General features: G+C 41.5%; 1 protein-coding gene across 8 annotated transcripts in view; it reads right to left on the bottom strand.

The window, feature by feature from the left end:
• The window catches only part of POSTN (periostin), a 90,385-nt gene that overhangs the window by 5,745 nt on the left and 62,255 nt on the right, over positions 1 to 22,385 (bottom strand). For 3 of the 8 annotated variants that reach the window (XM_053297637.1, XM_053297632.1, XM_053297633.1), the window contains exons 14-23: positions 21,079 to 21,209; positions 20,553 to 20,655; positions 19,321 to 19,388; positions 17,733 to 17,778; positions 16,089 to 16,169; positions 12,975 to 13,025; positions 11,497 to 11,592; positions 10,611 to 10,700; positions 5,074 to 5,154; positions 3,981 to 4,061 (exon numbers count right to left, since the gene is read on the bottom strand). In XM_053297637.1, the coding sequence (XP_053153612.1) occupies positions 3,981 to 4,061; positions 5,074 to 5,154; positions 10,611 to 10,700; positions 11,497 to 11,592; positions 12,975 to 13,025; positions 16,089 to 16,169; positions 17,733 to 17,778; positions 19,321 to 19,388; positions 20,553 to 20,655; positions 21,079 to 21,209 (828 nt within the window). The remainder of the gene's footprint in view (positions 1 to 3,980; positions 4,062 to 5,073; positions 5,155 to 10,610; positions 10,701 to 11,496; positions 11,593 to 12,974; positions 13,026 to 16,088; positions 16,170 to 17,732; positions 17,779 to 19,320; positions 19,389 to 20,552; positions 20,656 to 21,078; positions 21,210 to 22,385) is intronic. The other 5 variants (XM_053297635.1, XM_053297634.1, XM_053297638.1 and 2 more) reach the window with 5 other exon arrangements.

The following is a 22,385-nucleotide window of genomic DNA, read 5'->3' as shown; positions in this document are numbered from 1 at the left end:
GAATGTTTTCTTAGAAGTGACACATTTGTTTTAAGGCTGGCAGCAAGCACTGCCTCAACACCAGACATTTTAAAACAAAGGGTACAAGGAACACCTGGCATTGCTGGTTTACATTGCAATAATTATGTAGGGCTCACAGCTTGAAAAAAATTGGTTCCATCAAGGGAAGACTTTTTTCCATGTGATTTGGACATTTTCAGTTGGAAAAGAGAAAATTCTGGATGCTGCCCAAGGGTCTGTGAGCCATTCCTATCATTACTTCACACTCAAGGTGTGTGGATGTGTGCATATGTGTAGATATTTGAGTCTCAAAGTACTGTATGAGTCTCTGATGGCAGCCAGTGGAAAGGGGGCTGGAAAAAACAAGCGAAAATGAGACTGATGAAAGAAAACAAAGGCATCTATCCCTGCTCAACCGAGCCCACTAAATCAAGCATGATGCTTCTAGTAGCTACCTCACAATAGCATGAAAAAGAAAGAAAAAAGAATTCAATTGAGTTTACAGCATTTCAGGATGTATGGCAAATACTCCAAACCACTGTGGTTGCTATCTGACTCATCACCAAACACATGAATCTGCCTTACAGTGGGTCAGGTCATTGTTCAATCTCGGTTGTTACTGTCTACTTTGACTGACAGCATTTCTTTAGCTCTCTGGCAGGAGACTTTTTCCAGCCCTGAGACAAGAGGTCATTTTAAATGGTAGAGAACCTGGGATCTTCTGCATGCAAAACCTGTGTGCTACCGCTGGGTTAACATGTATCCATGACATATATTTATTACAATATAGCTGACTCTGGGAAAATAGAGTACAGGAGGTCCTCATTAATCACGGTTCCAGCACTTGGGGTTTTGCATATCTGTGGTCAGGTGATGGACACCCAACCTCAGTATATGCAAAAAAACAGTTTTAAAAGTGTTAAAACCACATATCTATGGGTTAAGGATGGCAGGAAATTACCTCAGGATCATTTCCAGGCCGCCATTTTGTTTTGGCAGAGATTGGAACACATTTTATGGCTCCTTTTAAACAAAAATCCATCCAAAAAACCTACAATTTTTGGCCAATTTTTCACTATTGGGGGGCATTGCTGCACTGCTGGGGGACTTGCAGAGCATGGTAGGCCACTCCCCACACCACATTTCTAGGGCCATTTTACACCCCCCCCCCAATGTTTACATTTTCCTGGCCTCCGGGAACCTAATTCCCGCATTTCCATTGCCCCAATTATTCAGTAATCACAGTTTCCATATTCGCAGTAGTAGCGGACCCTGCAAATACTGAGGTTCTCCTGTAATGGCAGTTGTACAGATCTATATTATCAGAAAAAAATAATTCAGACTTGATGCACAGAACTAAGGCTAGTTTTTTTTGGATGTGTGTGGACTTTCTGGCACCTCAAAGACTAAATGAGGCTGTTCTTACAATCAGCCTAAAGTGGGCTAGGAAAGCCAAGCCTGGTTTTTGCTGATTGTAAGAAGTCCCGGCGGCAGCAAACCTCTCAAAGGGGCCACCCTCTTAAACAGGGTTAAGAGAGCTGGTACTCTCTTAGCCCCGTTTTTTAAAAAAAATTGTCTGCCAGTGCCAGCTGTGAGGCTCCTGGCTGACATCAGGTGGATCCCCATAATGCACCATACACTCACACAGTGCATTATGGGAGTTCCAAGGCCCTCTGCTCAGATGGGAGCTGCCAGCAATTATGTGGATGGGTGATCCACCTGCCCAGAAAGAGAAGAGGGATTGCTTGTGGGGAGGTAAGTGCAAGCAGCCTTCCTCCCTTCTCTCCCTCGAGCCCTTTCTCACCTATCATAAGAAAAGGCTCAACACTTAACAAGACAAAACCAAATACAGTATAAACCTGCATAAGATAAATTAGATGCATGAATATGGAACTATTAACTAACAGCCAGTACTTCCAATACTATGGGAGGCATTGCTTCTGGCTTCAGATGCCTTCCCACTAATAGCTCCATTTTCTGCAACTTAGAACAACTTGTCCTTTCATAATTAAACAAGGAGTTAGTATTCTAGGTACCATCAGAATCCACGCATTCATTTCTAATTCATAGTTGTGAAGCCAGTCTCCACTGGATCCACTTTTTGCACACTTGGACTGAGGACTACCATACAAACTGAAGCTTTTCTGTGCTTCTCTAGTGGCTGCCTTCTTGGTGGCTGCCCCGGGGCTTTAGAATATGCTCCCTTCTGAAATAAGAGCATCTCCTTCTCTGTTTGCTTTTAGGAAGACCCTCAAGATGCACCTGTTCTCTCAGGCTTTTAACTGACATTAATGTTAAGCTATTTAATTTGTTTCTATCATTTTAAATTGTACATTAATGTAATACATGGCTATTCCTTCTTGCTCTCTTGCACATCTTACTAATAAACAAAAATGTGTGCTCTGTTCTCTCTGAGTTCTTCATGTGATTCTTGTGTAGGTGAGACTTTCTTGCCCAGTTTTGCCTGAAGGGGATTTTAAGTTCTGGTCCAATGAAGAGCCAGCTGGCTGTGATCTACTTCACTAGCTTCCAAACTTGTCAATTAATCATAACAGAAGAGCTTGGGGTTTAGTAGTCAAGAAGACTATATTAAATTTTGCCAAGAATTCTTTTCCCCCCTTTACTTCTTGCTATTCCAGGTAGTTCTAATCTACAAAACAAGCAAACACATTCCAGATTGATGAATAAAGATTAATTTCATAGATGCTACATTGTTTATGTTGCATTTCAGTTTCTTCTGATTATTTCTTGCTGAAGAGAGATTGTTAAGGTGAATAGAGAAGAGTGAGAACATGATTGTTGGCAATACAGTGCACCCCACTTATACCATATGGTGGTTGATTAAATCCAAATACTATTGGCAGGCAACGCTTATAACCATATCCTTCAAGTATGCATGGCTGGGATGGTGTGCAAAGCAGCATATAGTTATGGAACAATAGCAGCATCCTCTGAGAGGCAATGAGAGTAGGGCTGCCTTGCTAGATTTGTTTTTGAAAGCCCACAGGAAGGCATTACTCCCCTCTCTCAAGGACATGGGGCTCTCACATAACCAAAATGGTTTACTTTGTGGTAGTCAAATATTTGTTTCCAAATAGTCCCTTCTTCTGACAGGAGTCTTGCTCCAGAGGAAGACACCATTAGAGGAAGGGGACCTTTGGATACAACCTAACATGTTTTTAGGATGCCACTTGTATAAGTCATTCTCCAGTTCCATTACAATGATTTCTCCTTTGCACACAATCTTGGTGCTGCATAGCAGTCTTGCATGATACTGCTATGCCACATCTAGAAATAGCACTTGATACTGACATAGTTTCATTTAGCATTGCCTTGTTGGTTTGGATTTGTTTGTCCAATGAGGACATTTCATGATGGCACTGATTACACTGTAATAATTGTTCAGCCTGGCAGGGTTAGGCCTTGAGGCTCTGTCCGATTTGTTCATTTGAAATGAGTTGGCATTGAATTGCTCAGTATATAGATGAGTGCACTGTACTGTACTCTTGAAGAGAATCATAATGATTAAAGATTTCATTCACACAACCTGAAGTCATTTCAAGATAAAGATGCTAAACATGCCTTTGAGGTGAGCAATGAATATTCTTTTAAAAATCAACATCTCAGGAATGCAAAGTGTAGTAGATTTGGATTTTTACAACACTTTCTACTTTTCACAGTATTTCTTAAAGTTCGAAATTGGTTAGAAGTTACTTATAGCAGAAATAAATCTTCATTGCTCACTTGCATTGTAAGAAACTTTTTAAAGACTGAACAAACATACACACAAACATTTGTTTTCCCCCATAATTAATATCTGAACGTAAACTGATTGCTCAGAGGTCAACATTCCATACACCATTCTTTGTTTTTCTTCTGTAGATTACTGCTCAATTAAATCAGTCTTTAAAATGTTAGAGATCAGTTTGTCAGTTCTCAGAGCTCATTACAATGAGGTTAGTTGTCTCAGATTCACTAACCTCCCTGAAGGAGTCTTTTGATTTCTTCATCTTCAAGTAAATGACCATCACCTTCAATGAGTTTGGTCACCTTGGTAACCTCTGATAGGACACATGTTTATGGCATGAAATTTATTTATGTGGGACATTGAGAAATTGTAATTGAAGCACATTTAACAAACAATCCATCATTACAGGAATGATTATTCTGCCAAACATCCGGTTGCTTTCATTAAAAGAAAGAAATGTTTGTAGTGTGTTCCTAGTGTACAATATATACTGGCAATTTCACTCAAACAAAAATTAAAATATTAATGAGGTAGATATAGAATTTTAGATACCGTATTTTACGGACTATAAGACGCTACGGACTATAAGACGCACCTTAATTTTAATCCAGTTTTTCAGAGTTTTAACATATTAAACTGTTAAAACATATAAGACGCTCCTGAATTTTGGCGGATATTTTTCGAGGAAAAAAGTGAGTCTTATAGTCCATAAAATACGGTAGATCACAACTAAGTGTTATCTGGGCACAGAATATTGGATTTCATAAAATCCAATTGCAGCATATGTGAATACCACTATGCAAATGTGAACACTGACAATCTCTGAGGAATTTTGCTAATGTCAGATATGTATTGAATTCTATTTTCCCATGTTTCAGACAGACACAAAGGAATGCTGACAATAATATTTCAGTGAGTCAACATTCAATAGCATGTATTTGAGTTTTCAGACATTGACAACATTGATTTGGGACTGTCAGCATGTATATGTGAATATTAATATGTGAATTCCAATATACACCAAATTGCAGACCTATACATACTGTATAATACCAATATTAACTGTCATATATACACATTCAGATATCTCTGAACATTTTGGTTGTGAGAAATCTGAATTTCCCCATATTGCTACCACAATCGAATGCTCAGATCAAATCCCAAATCCCTTCCAGGCTTCGGAGCCTATGTTCTAGAATAACATTGAGCATGTACATTTTATTTTACTTAAATATAGCTGTTAAAATAATGACTACGTATCATCAGAAAATTAAGTCTTAAGCAGGCCTCACTGAGGTCCATATTTCTCCAAGTTGAATACCAACCTTCTTCTAGTAATTTCTTGAGGGTCTCATCAGTGTCTTCCCCACCGCCTGTAGTGATTCGGGTATATTTCATTTCAGGTCCTGAAATGAAAAAAGTTTCAATTAGATTTAGAACATAAGAACAGCCCTGCTGGATCAGGCCCAAGGCCTGTCTAGTCCATCATCCTGTTTCACACAGTGGCCTACCAGATGCCTCTGGGAAGCCCACAGGCAAGAGGTGAGGGCATGCCCTCTCACACTTAGAATTTCTTCTAAGCTACCTTCTCTCTACTTTCCCCAATGTGTATACAGTAGTAGGTGGCAATCTTAGACAGCCAGACTGGGCCTTAGCAATGATACCCTATATGCACACTATCAGTGCTACCTGCCAAACCTGGAAGTAGATATATTCCTCTTCACATGCCACTTGAAGGACAAAAAGCCAAACTACACAGGACTCTGTCCGGCCCAAATGGCCAATAGCCTTAACCTCTACATCCTAAATGGATCCCTTGAAAATGACCACCCTGTCAAATTTACCTTCTGGGCCGGGAACAAAATGAGCATCATCGATTAGGTCATAGTCTCTGGAAATCTGGATTACATAGTCTCTGGAAACCTGTTCCAATCCCCCATTTTGACAGTGACCACCTCCCAGTCTCCCTATGCCTAAAACCCTTTGTTCAGCTGCCCCACACCGAGGCTCTATACCAACCACAAATTCTACCATCAGGAAGAGCGTGCTGCATCAAATGGTCCCCTCAGCTGGACAAAGCAATAGCAGAACAACTTACTTCAAGACACATCCAACACATCCACTTTTCCTTGTTCTCAGCAGAACCCTCCAACTAAATCTTAGAGAACTACAGCTACCTAGTGCAGGAATTACAAAATAACCTAACCCATGAAAACACTCCTCGCCTCAAACAGCACCTGCGCCACTCCAAATCATGGTTTGGTTCTGAATGTGTTGAAGCAAAACCAAACCAAAAACCCCCACCTCATTGCAACATACAATGCCTACAGAGGACTTTTGTCTGTGCAGGACTTCCTTAAGCAGAAGAGGCAATACAAACAAGAGGCAATACAAACAACAAACAAACAGAAGAAAGAAAAGAAAAGAGGCAATACAAACAACTTCTTAAACACAAGAAAACATATGAAAGACACCTGGTCACATCTAATCCAAGCAGTCAGAACTAATGACCAAGCAGGCGAATCTCCAATCTCCCTTGGTTGGGCAAGGTGACTGAGAGGGTGGTGGCTGACCAGGTCCAGGCAGTTTTGGAGGAAACTGATTATCTAGACTCATTTCAAACTGGCTTTAGAGCTGGCTACGTGGTTGAGACAGCCTTGGTTGGCCTGAAGGATGACCTTCATTGAGGAATCGACAGAGGGAGTGTGACACTGTTGGTTCTTTTGGATTTCTCAGTGGCTTTAAGTACCATCGACCGTTATATCCTTATGGATCGCCTGGGGGGGCAGGGGATGGGGGCACTGCTTTGCAGTGGTTCTGCACCTGTCTCTCAGGTAGATTCCAGATGGTGGAGCTTGGTGACAGCTGCTCCTCAAAACAGGAGCTGTTATATGGAGTCCCTCAGGGATCCATTCTGTCACCAATGCTTTTTAATATCTACATGAAACTGGTGGGTGAGGTCATCAAGAGATTTGGTGCTGGGTGTTATCAGTATGCTGATGATACGCAAATCTACTTCTCTGTTTCATCTTTATCATCAGGAAATGGCACTAAATGCCTAAATGCCTGCCTACAGGCAGTAATGGACTGGATGAGGGATAACAAATTGAAACTGAATCCAAGCAAGATGGAGGTGCTCATTGTAGGGGCTCAGAATCTGAGGGATGAGAGTTAGATCTTCCTGTGCTGGATGGGGTTACAATCCCTAGAAGGAGCAGGTGCATAGCTTGTGAGTACTCCTGGACCCTGGCCTCACCCTGGTATCTCAGGTGGAGGCCATGGCCAGGAGTGCTTTCTATCAGCTTCAGCTGATCTGACAGCTGCACCCATTCCTTGAAGAGGATGACTTCAGAACTGTGGTGCATCAGCTGGTAACCTCCCGGCTTGACTATTGCAATGCACTCTACGTGGGGCTGCCTTTGTACATAGTTCAGAAACTTCAGTTAGTTCAAAATGCAGCAGCCAGATTGGTCTCTGGGGCAACCCAGAGAGACAATATTATGCCTTTTTTTGAAACAGTTACACTGGCTGCTGATATGTTTCCAGACAAAATATAAAGTGCTGGCTGGTTCTCCAGGGTTTTTAACTGTTCATTGGTTTTATCCTGTCTTTATAGTTTTAATTTTAATTGTTAATTGATTTTAATTATATTTATTTTGATGTAAACTGCTCTGAGCCATTTTTGGGAGGGTGGTATATAAACTGAATGAATGAATGAATGAATGACTTGGCCCTATTCTGGTGCATCATCGTGGATCACCCCAGCAAAGGCCTGATGGACAGTTGCATTCCACCAGTGGTCTGGGAAAGAAACTTTAGTGAGCTGTACAGAGATGATGTAGGGGACCACAGATGCCCTTGGTGCAACATAAAGGACCTGCCTACCTGGCCACCAGTGATGCCTGCAGAAGTCAAGGATCTGATTTCCCAACTAAGACCTGGGAAGGCTCCTGGAGATGATCTAATCCGCCCTGAGCTAATAAAAAATAACTCCTCATGGTGGGCTCCCATTCTGGCCTTGCTGTTTACATTTATTGATAAGCATGGTCACATCCCTAGGGACTAAGTGCTAACAGTTATTGTTCCCATCTTCAAAAAAGATAAGAGGGATGACCCAACAAAATATAGACCCATCAGCATGCTCAGCACAATAAGCAAGCTGTATGCCAGACACCTGTGTTGGAAACTAAGAGACTGGCTGGAACAAGAAAACCTCCTAGCAGAGGAGCAGGCCAGATTCAGGAAGTTATGCTCCACCATTGACCAGTGCCTGGTACTCCAGCATCTAATTGAGAAATACTACACCCACAACACAGTCAAATCAAATGAATGAGTGAATGAATGTATGGTATGCTGCCTTCATAGACATTCAACACCATCTCGCGAGCCAAAGTGTGGGAAAAACAGGAAGCCTCTTTGATTGAGCCTGCTATCTGTAACCTTCATGACAGCACATCCCTGAAAGTCAGATGCAACCCCCAAGGTCATTTGTCAAGAGCCATCCTCACTTCTAAGGGCATCAAACAAGGTTGCATACTTGCCCCACTTCATTCTATTAAACTTTTACATAAACACCATGGTGGGCCACCTAAACAACTTGGACTTTCATCCCCCCAAACTGGTGTAGAAACACATCTCCATCCTGCTATATGCAGATGACGTGGCAGTTCTTTCTAGGACTCCCATAGGTCTTAGAAGAACACTGGGGACCCTCACTTGATACTGTAAAGAGGAAATAAACATTTTGAAATAAACTACCTTATAACCAAAATCATGGCCTTTGCTAGGAGACCAAAGACATACTCAAAGTGCCGAGATGGGGACACAACTGAGCAGGTCTCATGCTTCAAATACTTGGGGGTTGTCATCCATGCATCTGGCACCAGGAATGCAGCAGTTATGTTGCCCAAAATGCCCAGAAGAGCATTCCTGCCATCTTAAAATTCTTCTGGTGAAAAGGAGGCTATTACATGCTTACAGCCCTTAAACTATTTGAAGCTAATTTGATGAACCCAACTTCTCTATGAAACCCAGCTGGGCCCCTTCTCCAAAATCACCCTCTGGAGCAGGTTAAATTCCTAAGTGCACTATTCAGGTACCCTGCTGTGTCTCCAGTGCTGGTTTACAACTGGAGGCAGGCCTGGTGAAAGTGGAAGCCAGAGTATGGCTGCCCATAATAGGTTTCTGGCTAATAATATCCTTCTTCCCAATGGGCCTAGCCCCCTTAAAGATGGAAGATAGATACCAATCCACCTGCAAGCAAACCCTGTTGGTGAAACTAATATCACTTGGGCTCCCCCCGCCCACTACATTCCCTGGGTTATGAGCAGGCCGGGACACTATTTTAAAAGCACAAAGGACGCAGAGTTCCAAACAGACCTAGGCAGGTCTAGGCCTAACCTCCCTATCACCTGCTGCATATCTAATGCAACTAGAAGCCCCCTAACCACAGAAGAGCCTTCACCATGGTTCGCTGTAGTACCCTCCCTCATTCCCTGAGAAAAGCAGTGAGACCACTAAGCATGTCCTCTTGCACTGCCTACTTGATAGAGACATCCACAATAACCTCCTTCTCCCAATACCCACAAGGTTGCCAGGCCACGCAAGCCAATTCTACATCTCCCTTCTATTCTCCAGCTGCAATCCTATCACTATGTTGTCAAGTTCTGTGCAGCAGTGTGCAAAATTTGCCAGGATCTGACCACCAGCAAGAATTAAACAGGCCCGACACAACTCATACCTGCACTGCTGCCTCTCCTACCCAGCTATACAGTTTTCATTTTATCATATTTTAATCAAGTTTTAATTCTAATCTTAATTTTAGTTTCTCATAGATTTTCGTCTTATGCTCATAGTTAAACATCTTAGACTTTATGCATTTATTTTATCAGGTTTTAATTAATTTTATAACATTCTATAGTTCTTAGTTCAAACTTTACCGTCACTGCGTTCCTCAGGCATAGACTGCCACTGTTTTTATGTTGTTGTTGTTGTTGTTAATTTGATTTCTATACAGCCTTTCCAAAAATGGCTCAGGGCGGTTTGCACAGAGAAATAATAAATAAATAAGATGGATCCCTGTCCCCAGAGGGCTCACAATCTAAAAGAAACACGACACCAGCAACAGTCACTGGAGGTAAACAGTCGTTGGGAATGGACAGGGCCAGATACTCTCCCCCTGCTAAATAAAGAGAATCACCATGTTAAAAGGTGCCTCTTTGCCAAGTCAGCAGGGGTCTAATGCTGGTCAAAGATGAAAATAAAATTAATTGATTGAATTTATCCTATACAGTCTTCAGTTCAAATTACTGAACACAGAGAGTCATAAAAAGTTGTAGAATAATGGCCAAGTATAAACCTTGGTTGTTCAATGGCACATCTAAGATAGTGGTATGCATGGTGGGTGGAGTGAAAGACATAGCATTTCCAACAGTGAAGCTTGTGAAAGGAAATAAAGATGTGTTGCAAGAAGTGATCTGCTGTAGTTCACCAAAACAGATTGCAATACCACATTTCTCCCAGAGGCTAGTTCTATACAGCTTCACCTAACCACTACAAATGTGGTCTAGGAATGCCAACTACAGATAAACAAACAAACAGGAGGCACATGAGATGGCAACTATGAAAGTTGTGGCTAAAATAGCAGATTTGACAGATGAGGAAGACATGCAAAATTTCCGTTTGAGGACTGAGAACTTCCTATTGGTTTTCTTAAGGCTTTCCCACAGGAACTAAGTTTGAAAGGACAGTCTATGGACAGCCTTGGGCAGGACAACATTGCTGGCAGTCAGTGAAACAGCCTGGCATCAGAACTGGGCTTCAGAGGAGAATATTAAAAACTATGCACATTGTTGATGTTTACCTTGAATAATTCTTTCTTCAGTCACTTCTTTTTCGGTCACTTCCACAGGATGACCATCAATTATTTTCGTGTATGTTTTAATTTTAGGCTCTATAAAGATGTTTTTAAAAATTAGAGACAAAATCATGGACAATTCATTTGACTGGCTTGATATCTCGCTATCTTGTAAGATAACCAGCCAAAGGATCTTAATTTCAGCACAAGGGCCAAGAAGGTAGGTGTTAGAAATAGTTAGATCTAAGGTTTTTGCTCAAGTATTGCACATACACTACAGGGCCTTGATAAGAAGAGGGCTAATAGGGCCATTTCATTCCAAGCATCTCAATTTTGCCAAGGCCATATATTCACTATGTCACACTGTGAACATAATCAATTTTCCTTCTTTTTCAGAATAGAATGATTTAGGGTTCTCTTTTAATTTATTGTATCTCTAAAGAGATTAGAAGTTGGTTTTCAATTTTTATTCACGGCTTTGATGGCGACAGTGTCAAGTTTCTTGAGCTTCAGTGGCTCTTGGAAACAAACTAAATATATTGGAACAAGAGGAAATTTAAAGAGTTGGCAAAACAGCTTTTCCGCATTTCATCTCATGGCTACAATTCAGAATACAGGGATGAGAACAATCAAGGGAGAGCAACATGCAATGCAAACAACAACAACCCCACTGAAGTGCATGTGGTTTCTTTTACTGGTGTTAATAAGAAGGAAAAGGTAGGAAGATAGTGAAATAGTGTGCCGCCATAAATCATTACAGTAGAACACATGCTACAAGCAAATCTAGCAGCTAGCAGAAAATCTGCCTTGCAAAGAAATTGGAACTGGAACTATAAAATGCCTCTTCCAAACCATTCTAGTTAGTAACATTCAGTCCATAAGATATATTCACCTCCGTGAATCACTTTAGTTACTGTCTCGCCTTCCCTGACCAGCTTAAATTCTGGTTCCCCTTCAATCACTTTGGTGAGCTTTGTAATGGATGGCACTGTAAAGCATTATTTGAAATTATGAAGTATGTTATAAATATAAAAAGACATTGGAATATAATTTTCAAACTATCTGGGATAAATATGCTACCAAAACATAATCCCTAGTATTCCACTTCAGGGCCCACTCTAAGGTTTCCAGCACCAACTGTGAGGCTGTTCTCATGAGCAGTCAAGACTGGGCTAAGGCAACCAAGCCTGGCTTGGCTGCCCAACTCATGAGAACAGCTGGGAGTCACGTGGCTATATCAGACAGATACTGATGCCAAGGTTGGGGTGACAGATTATTAGCATGTAGAGTTATTGATATATGTGTTTGACCTGATATACAGATGAACCCTGTTAATCGCAGGGGTTCCATTCTCTGCTACAACCATGGATAATGGAACTGCAGATAGTGATTAATTGAGTCAATGGAACTCAGAGGGTTAGGATGCTGGAGGCTCCAAAAATGTTGAAGGATCATAAAAAAGGCCCTAAAAACTGCAAAGAAGTGCCCTTCAATGCTCTGCAGGTTCCCAGGTGTCCAGTAATGCCCCTTAAGGTACCAAATTCAGCATTTTTGCATTAAAAATCATGGGTTTAAATATATATTTTAAATGAATGAGTCACAAAATGGCTCCTGTCCAAAATGGCGGCCAGAAATGACCTAGGTGATATTTACCAGACACCCCAAACCTGCAGAGATGTGATATCAATCCTTTGATAACCTCCTGCATCTGCCCCCCATGTATGTTGAGGTTGGGCGTCAATTACCCAGCCGCGGATACACGGAACTGCGGAAGTCAGATCCACAAATTGTGAGGTTTGCCTGTATGGCAATGTAACTGTGGATTCTTACATGCCATGCATTAAGTAGTACCACAAAAGTATGAATATCCAGGAAAAGAAGGATTCCTGTTAACACGAGCTGCATGGGCAGAGATTTGCCTTCTCTGATCTTCACTTGCTACTGTTGTGCCTGTGTCCTCTTGCTGCTGCTGTTATGTTACTACATATTTCTGTCATTTTAAATGTAATGGTCACTGTTCATGGCAATGGTCACTGTATGGAAACAAATGTGATGGTATATGAAATTTAAAATTGCAGTAGCTGTTGAGAAGTACAGGAGGAGGCCCTCCGCCAGCTCAAATGTAGTAAAAAAAACTTTGTAAAATTGCTCTGACCCCTCCTGGCACATGCTTTTCAACAGATGTGATATAATAAACATAAGATCTACATTTTAAAAAAAGACTTGTGAAATAAAATCTTTTTTAATGGCTTGACACTTTGATTGTATTATAATAGATATAATATTGTAGATCTAATATTACTGTAAAGCAAATAGTCACTGTATATGTTCTCTTTTTGTGATAAATTTCTTTCATGACAAATCTCTTACCTTCAATCTCTTTTCGAACATCCACTCTTCTTATTGTTGTAATTGGTCTTTCTGTGAAACAATTTCATAATTACCTTTTAGTAAAATTAGATTATTTCAGCTTTAGTTCAGCTTTAGTAACATTTGAGTTAAAAACATAAGAACATCCCTGCTGGATCAGGCCCAAGGCACACCCAATCCAACATTCTGTTTCCCACAGTGGCCCACCAGATGCCTCTAAGAAGCCCACAGACAAAGGGGTGAGGATTTGCCCTCTCTCCTGCTGTTGCTCCTCCACAGGGTTGTTATATTCTTGTTTTGAATTGCTATTTTATTAGGTATGGTAAGCTGCTTCAAAAACTCCGTTAAATGCGGTAGAAAGGTGAGATAAATATAAATATTTCAACAAACAAATAATCCAAGCAGACGTTGAAACAAAATATTAGAAACTTAGGTTTTAAACACAACAACAATATGCACAATTCATCCAAATGGATGGAAGCGCTTCCAAGACCTCATCCAGAGACCAGCAGCTGGTCTCATCCAGAGCTGGCAGGCCAGAGGAGGAGGCAGCAGAGGAGGGCAAGACGGGTGGGCTGATACCAGCGATGGTGAGCAGTAGGAGGAGCCACTGGGTGTGGGCAGGAGGGGGAGGGGAGATGAGAGATGGCCCCAGGGGTGGTACGTGAGCCTCTGTTCCAAGGACACGTTGGGACACTGGTAGCTCTGCTCGTGGGAGACACAGACACAGCCACTGGGAGGGGTGCTGTGCTGGGATTGAATAGGGTCTTGTGTGAATGAAATATGGAGATCTACAGACTATAGCATAAGGATTAAACAAGCACTGAAACCAATTATTTTTCTGTGAAACCCAGCAGTCACACCTTCCTTTTTTTGTCTTGAGAGCTAGAGGACTTGCTAAGTCTCATTTTTCCATAAAATATCAGAACATAGCTCCCTCACACATTTCCTGGCCAAAATCTTCTTTTGGCCTCCACATGTTTGGGAGGCAGTTTAAATAATCCCTTTGTGTTCTTTTGCAGGCTGCCACTGTTGCAATCATTGGCATGTAAAGCAACTGGCTTCTGAAAATGACTGTTGTTGAGTCATCAGTGGTGGGACTGTGAGCAATGTGAAGGAGCCTGGCCAACTCAAATCATACCCTGGGGTGAAGCCAAAGGTAGGGTTATTACTCTGGCAGCCAATGAGGAGTTGGCTGCATGGAGGGAGTAATCAGCACTCACTATTTTCTGTTCTTATTTCATCTCTACTTGGGGAGTAGCTTTTCTAACCTATACCCCTGGCTTTACTGGATATGAGTCATTTGTTTGTCATTAGTATGAAGCCTGTCAGATCAAGTCCTCCATAATGAAGCCATCCTGAGCAGTAATAAATAATAGTTTTATTATAACTGTGTGCATTGAGCTGACATCTCGCTAAAGATCTGGCCTTGAAAGTGTTCCCTTGGAGCCAAGGGCATTCCACTATGTGAGATGCAAGGAGCTTCCATGTGATGAAGCCTTCAGACCACAAAGAATTATCATCAGCTCATTATTATTATTATCTTATTTATTTGTTATTTCTTTGTGTATATCGCCCTGAGCCATTTTTTGAAAGGCGGTATAGAAATCAAATAAATAAATAATACATAAATAGTAACACATTGAAAAATAAATATAAATAAATAAACTACAACTCCCAACATCCCCAGCCACAGTGGCCCATAATTAGTGATTATGGGAGTTGTAGTCTAACATCTGCAGGAGGGCCACAGTTGGGCAACCTTGCATGGCACTACTATATTAAGCCCACCCAGCGTTCCATTTCCAGAGTCGCATGGTGGTGGGACAATTCTTTACATTGACTGCCAGTAAAGCAGAAGACAAAATCTGACTTCTGACCTAGTTTTCGGACTGAAACCACATTGGTCGCTCTAATGGACACCCCATCCTAATTTTGAGCTCCTCAAAATAATCCAATCTGGCTTTTTAAGAGCACTTTTTATAAGAAGGATGGGATATAACTTTAAAAAATAAATTCAAGATTACAACATTTGAATTTCACTAATTTGGAGAGTGAAATTAAGCAGGTTTAGATCCTGAATTTGATGCCCCCTCACCCCGGTCCAAATTCATTTTTGTCCAGTCCCCAGGAGAGTCTGGGCTAATAAGAAAAGAATTAATATAAAACCTATGATTTCTAGCTTGGATGCTGCTCTTAGCATGCACAATCATGTTCAGACATGCCAGGAAGCAAGGGAAATGTAGATCCCATATTTCTTGGTATACCTGGAAACTGTCACAAAGTAATCAGCAGTCACCAGATTCACTGGAAACCATGAAAGCTAAATTTCCCTAGCAACACCCAAGGGCACTTGGCTGACATTCCTGGCAGCATTGGGAGGATGCAGCAAGAGTCTTCGGGAGCAGCAGAGCACATGTGCAGTGGGTGAGAGAGAAGCAATTTTCATGGCTCTTCCCTGCCTCTACAAGTTTTCTTTGCCTTCAGTCCCTTAGGACATATTTCTGTAATGCAAAGATCACTTAAGGAAGCAGGAGAAGGGAGCCAAAGTGGCTTTGGCTGGGAAGACTCTGGCTGGGTTAAGACTCTGGCTGGATTAAGAGCAGCCTCTCCTTGCGAGGCACAACTCCTGTTGCATCCTCCCAAAGTTACTCTTGATGTGTAGAGATCAGTTGTTGCTATGATTCAGTCTTGTCATTCAACTTGTCTCAGTAAATCTGGGCAAAATGAAGAGGGCAGTGTTGGGGGAGGACAGGTACAGCTGGTGGGGCTGGTGATGAAGACTAGGCCCTGCCATGTTCCCTATGTGGTGCTGTTGGGTCTTGATTCAAAATGAGTCTGAAATTAAAACAGATTACTTTCAAGTGTCTAGTGGACACATTAGTCTGTTGAGCTTGCCCCTTTTCTAACTGAACAGAGAGGGTGTCACCGATCACCAAATTTCACATTAGGTGAAGCTTCATTGGCAACTTTAATTTTGGTTTCCACAGTTCCAACAAACTGTGGTTTTTGTCTTTTGCTGTGCTCACAAACTATGTACACTTTTGAGGCGTTCCACTAGAACTCTTCCGGTTGTATCTGCTGTCATTCATGATAAAGATGAATCACAGTTACCTTCTGTTCTTATGATGGGCTCAAAGCTGCTCTCGATTACTTTAATCTTGGGATCCACAACTTTAGTAATAATTTTGGTGGCTGAAAAAGTATGGAAAATAGAAAAAAAGCAAACACTGATATAAAGGCAGTGCCCTAATACTGATAGCACCCCTTAAATGCCCTCCCTTCAAATTGTGTCAGACGATCTACCTATCAAATAGGTTTTATGGAAAAAAGATCTCAAAGAAAGTAATGCTCTTGGAAAGATCACAAGCTGAACATCCTTTTCATTCTAGCGACCATCCCATGACAGTATATATCCCCGTAACCTGATATTTTTATTTAATGTTAGCCATCAAAGGCCTCTCAGGTAGCCTCACACCAATGAAGCCCTATGGGAATAGCATTTTCCTTTCTCACAAAGGAGACTCTGAACCATACATCTTATATTTAGCTAATCCAAACTATATATCCTAGTATTGCTTATTTTTCTAGCATCAGTTATATCTTAAGATGATACAAATGCAAGACACAATCTAGTCAAAGTTCTCTATTTTCAGGCCCCACTGATTTTGAGTCCTTTAGATTTTCCACATATTAAAAGAGTACATTTGCATCTTCAGTGCTTTTATTGACAACAGCCGGGGCACTGATCAGATGCTAGGGAACTGTGAGATTTAGTCAGAGGCTGACACCCAGACTAGCACTGCACTCGTGCAACAGTGGCTGACATCCAAACTTATGCTGTGCCATTGCATGAGGGGCAAGGGTGATTCTCTATGATCTCCCCTTCCCTCTGAAACCCACTGTACCTCCCAAAATATGTCACTGAGGGTTGTGCAACCCTCAGGGACATATTTTTGGGAGGCACAATGGGCTTCAAAGGGAAGGGGAGATCACACAGAGAATCACCCTCGCCCCTCATGCAACAGCACAGTGTTATTCTGGATGTTATTCTGGATGTCAGCCACTATTGCACCAGTGCAGTGCTAGTTTGAATGTCTGTCAGCAAAACTGTTTAATGGAATGTTTACACTCAAATTTCCTCAATCTAAAAAGGGACATTTACCTATAGTATGAACAGCATATTGGAAAATCCAAGCTACCAATTAGGCCTGCTGGTATTGAGTGGATTTTATGGAAACAAAACCTTAAAGGATGGGTTCACATGGCAAAATGTCAGGAGGCAAATAATGTGTGTCCCTGGCAGGCATGACTTTTGAACCCACCCAAGTCCAGTTTCTGCCCCATTTCTTCCAAGATTCTACCGACTTCTGTCTCTAAGATTTGAAGTTGGCAGAAGTTGTTGGTGGAACTTCAGGAGGAGTCAGGTGGGAACCAGATGAGGGCAGGTTCAGACATCACACCCACCAAAAGTGAACACTCTCACCTCCTGATACTTCGCCAACATTTCTCCCACTTCCAGATTGGGCATGGTCATGTGAACTGTCCTGAAGAAAATTGAGTTAAAGTGATGCCCTAGAGTCTAGAGAATAATTTTTATTCTAGTGACCATTCTTTGAAAACTGCAGTTACCTAACAATTACTTGACAGCTTTAATTCTCCAAATTGGCCACTGAAGTACAGTTGGCCATGTAGTTTTCATACCACCACCAGCACCAACAACACAATGTCTATATTATCTTAAAAAAATACACTTACTGAAAATTGTTAGTGGGATCTCCTTGAACGTGCTACCACGGACATACTGGGGGGAAAAAGATGTGTTAAAGCTATGAGTTAAAGTTGTGCATATGAGAAAATGGTAAATAATACTTCATGTTTTATGGCTGCATTCACACAATCACAAGGATAGTAGTTAAAAAATTAATCTGGATTAGTGAACCCAGCGGAGCTGATTGTGTGAACCAGGACTGAATCCTGATGATCTATTCTGGATAAATTCTGGTTAAGCAGAGCAATTTCACCAGGATTGCCCTGAAATTCTGCATTCACATGATTAGCTCTGCTGGGCTCAATATAACCAGGATCTTTGCAATTGTGTGAATGTTTCCTGTGACAATCAATGGCAGAAACTGAAGAGATATGCCTAATGACCTACTCTTGGAATTACTGTAGCAGCACAGTAGTGCTTAGAATGGAGAGTACTAATCAGCACAGCAGCAGCACAACACTTTTATATTGTGAGCCCCTTGAGGACATATTAACATGTTTTATTTAAAAAAACATCAACAACTGGAAGCTGCTCTGTGCCAGAGCACAAGCCACGCTCCACACAGTCTACTCCTGATCATCTGGGGGAAAGGTAGGTTTGACTCTGCCTTCCCCATCCTTGTGGTTTGACTCTGTCTTCCCCATCCTTGTGGCAATCGTGAGAATAACCTTATTGTGTAGTTACATTAGAACATAGAAGAAGTTGTATGGAATAGAAAGAATTCAGTAAGGCCAAAGTGAGCAACTATTTTCAGCAGCAGCTGCAATTTTATTGCAGCATTTAGTTTTGCACCAAATGAAACACATCCACTTGCTTGAGCAACTTTTCTATTTCTAATTATTTTTTAAAATAATAAGAATTATCATTATTATTTTAAAAGTGGACAATATTCCTCCCTGATTCCCTTTAAATTTCCTGTTTGGAATAACAAGTGGTGCAGTGTAGGGCAAATTTGCTGCTATTTGCAGCCCAAGTAAGACTGGGTTGGACCCAGAGCTGCACAAGCAAAAGTCTGCTCATGCAATAAGAGGATTTCTCTCCCCTTCCTCCACACTGTAGCCTCTGTACCTCTCAAAAGATTTCTCCTGAAGGCTGGTGGCACAAGGGCAGTGTTCCCTCTAAGGTGTGATTATGTGCACATGCTCACACTTTTTTAAATGTCTGCTCACTTAATTTTACACCCCGCTCAGGTTGAATCAGGAATGTCTCACTCAGGCTGCATGTGACAACACGTTGCCTTGATACTGCCACCCAGAACAAAACTCACTTTGCACAAAGATGAAAAAATTTAGAGAGAACACTGCCCAGGGGTGAATTACCAACAATTAATTTGCGCTATTAGAACTTCTGCTCATGCAGCTCTGGATCCAACCCATTGTGTTCATATCACAACTGATATTATTTGGATGGGGGAACAACTGATGTGTTCCTTGATTGTCTGCTAATTGTCTCCACAAACTGATTTAAGATGGCTGCCATTCCTATTTTAGGAGAAACACATGTTTCAGTGTCATAAATGAAGGAAGGAAATGGGCCCTCCTGTGTGGTTTGGACTTGGCTATACAGTGATCCTACCTTTATCTGAATGTACTTAATCAATTTTTTGAGAATTGTGAGGAGCTCATCACTTCCAACAGGCAGATCTATGATAGAAATAAAACAGATTCAAAACAATGGCAGCTCTCAAGAACACACATACTAGTTATCTGTAACTCCTGCTTATTTAAATCCAGTGTGTGGTTTGTTCAAACAGAAGACTAGCCAATTGTACATCTGAATAATTTGTTTTTGATGGGGTAGAAGATGGAGAAGGGGGTCGAGAACACAGTTACAATTTTCCACTAGAGCACATTTCATCAATATAATTAGGAACATAAAATTTGTGCTTTCAGTTATTTTGGCCTCAAATCCAGTAAGATTTTGGAATGAGTAAAAAAAAGAAAAATACATTATTATTTCATTTGCATTCAAAAGTATTTGTCAAGAAGCTATCTGAATTAATTAACTCCCTAATGGGGAACCTCCCTAGACATGCACACATGAACACTACATTTAGGGTATCTGTAGCTCTATGTTGTACAGTACTCGTGTGAACATGTTCAAAGAACATGAGCTACCTACTCATGAGGAGCCACCAAGGTACCCTTACCTGCTGTCTTCCAACTCCTCTCTATTGTTATGTGGGGACTGGCACTAACCCCTCCACACAGCCCACTGCCTTGCTGCTGTCTCCTGCCTGTTCCACCACCTTTTTCCTCCTCCTCTCACCACTCCTGCTCCTGCTGCCACCATGACCATCACCATCACCGCCGCCACCATTACCCGGCTGGCTTTTGGGGTGGCAAGCAGGGGGGTGAGACATTTCCTCTTTCAGACAAGTGGGAGAGGAAATGTCACAACCCCTTGCTCACTGCTCCATGAGCTAGCCAGGAGATGATGGCAGGTGTTGGCATCAGGGCACGTGTGTACCTGCTGTTCTTACCTGGCTGGCCAGGCCGGCTCTTAGAGTACCAAGAGAGAGCTGAATGGGTAATGGTGGCAGTGACAGTGGTGGGAGTGGAAGAGGCAATAGGAGGTAGAAGGAGGAGGCAGCACCGAGGAGGCTAGCACCAGCCCCCACACAGGAATGGGGGGAAGGGGGGAACAAAGGCTGCCATGGGGCTTGTTATGTCAGAGTCAGCTTCCGTTTTGATTGCAATAAACATTGCAGCAGTGACTGACTACATGGCAAACAATAGTCTGTCAGAATTACTTGTTGCCATCCTGTAGCAGCACTCATCAATACGTTACAATAACCCACTACCCACCTGCAGGATATAAGAGCTTGTCTATGACATGAATTACACCATTAGTTGCCATGAGATCAGATTCTTTTGACTTCAGTTCATTCACCAGAAGACTGTCATTTACCTAAGGATTAAATAATAAAGGCAAAAAGAAGAAAACAAGTTTCTAGCCTACTGAAATACATTTTATCATAATTTATGCATTTATTATTTAGTTCAGAAAATTTCTATCTGGTTCTCCTGTCAAGGCAGCTCAAGGCAGCTTTAATATATATAATATAATGCCCATCATCCTATGGAGGAATTTGGAGGTTCTTCTTGCAAACATTTAAGGAATGTCAAGAGAACCCAAAAGATTTGATAATACTGTATGAGATTTGATAATCCTGGCAAGCATTTGCATATGATGATGTTTGGGATACTCCTCTGGGCTGTTCAGATATATATCGTTGCTCTGTGTATGGCAAAGATCAGTCTGTGCTTTTTGCCTTGCTTTGTTCTTAAATGACAGGGCATTCAATGCCAAAAGACTACTGTCGCTACTCACCATTTTCAAGTACAGTTTGCCTCCTTGTATAGTTTTGAGAATGTTGGTGACACCAGGTTCAAATCCACTTCCAAGGAAAACACCTCGGGTCAAGTGATAAAGCAGAATATTCCTGAGAGCATTTGGGTCCTCTGGGAATGAAAAACAACGGCATAAGGGAATGATCGATAGCACATCAAGCTCAGTATCCCAACTCCTCTGACAAATGTTTCTTTAACTCCTTATCTCAGAATAACAACCTCTAAATCCAAGCCTTGATTTCTTTACATGTTCCAGAAGTGAATCAGAGACAGAATGTAGGGTCAAGAGCCTCTAAAAAGGTCAGGGAATCTTTTGTGAAAATATAATCTATGACAAATATGCTATTTCTGATGGGTAAAGGTCACAGTTTCATAGGGAGCACAGTAATCTGTGATTTACCCAAGAGAACTAGCTAGGGGTTGCATCTGGATTTCATACATCTCATCATGGGGGAAGATGCATGAGTCCCTCCTTTGGACATTATCCCAAAAGTAAAACAAAAACAAAAACCACACAGGAAGTACAAGTCATTCAATCAAGAACTTGATTAACACTTAATTTCCCATATGCAGTGACTTTACAAGTCAGTTGGTAGCCCTGGGGATTTTAGGAAAAACCAAAATGGAGTCCACAGGAAAAGCAAAACAGATCCCCTAGTGCAGCTGGGTGCAGTACTCTTTTTAAAAAATATATCTTTTTATTAAAACAAATTTACAGTGCTAAACAATATTGATCCAAACACAATCAACAAAAGATAACACAACAGACCCCGATTCATCAGTCCATCCAAACACTAATATTGTCTAGGATAGGAAAACTACCATAATTTTCCCAATTAGTATAAAGAATAAAATCTGACCTAGTTACATAAAAACCATTACTTGTAGTCTGGTTTGAACAGGAACAAATAATATGAATTAGCTTTTCTGGAATCAAAATATGCCATAAATTCTTATACCAGATATCCATCGAAATGGTTTGATTGGTGCAGTGCTCTTAATGACCAATGGACACAAATTAGGAAACTGGATATATCTATATCTTTGAGAGTGTGTGTGTGTGTGTGTGTTAGGGATGTGCACGGACCGCGGTCCCATGCCAGGGTGTGTGTCTCACTTTAAGGGGGGGGCTGTACTTACCCCCTCCCGCTCCTTTTCCCCCTCTGGCGCTCCATTTTTTAGTGAAATTTTTGGGGCGGCAGCATTCCTCCCTGCTGCCTCTGACCCCTTGTTGACTGGTAAAAGTGGAAGTAACTTCTGCGCATGCGCCCTCCACGTCAAACCGCC

Source organism: Hemicordylus capensis, chromosome 2 (genome assembly GCF_027244095.1).
Source record: "Hemicordylus capensis ecotype Gifberg chromosome 2, rHemCap1.1.pri, whole genome shotgun sequence".
Taxonomy (NCBI): Eukaryota; Metazoa; Chordata; class Lepidosauria; order Squamata; family Cordylidae; genus Hemicordylus; species Hemicordylus capensis.
This window is presented reverse-complemented; position numbering and strand designations above follow the sequence as displayed.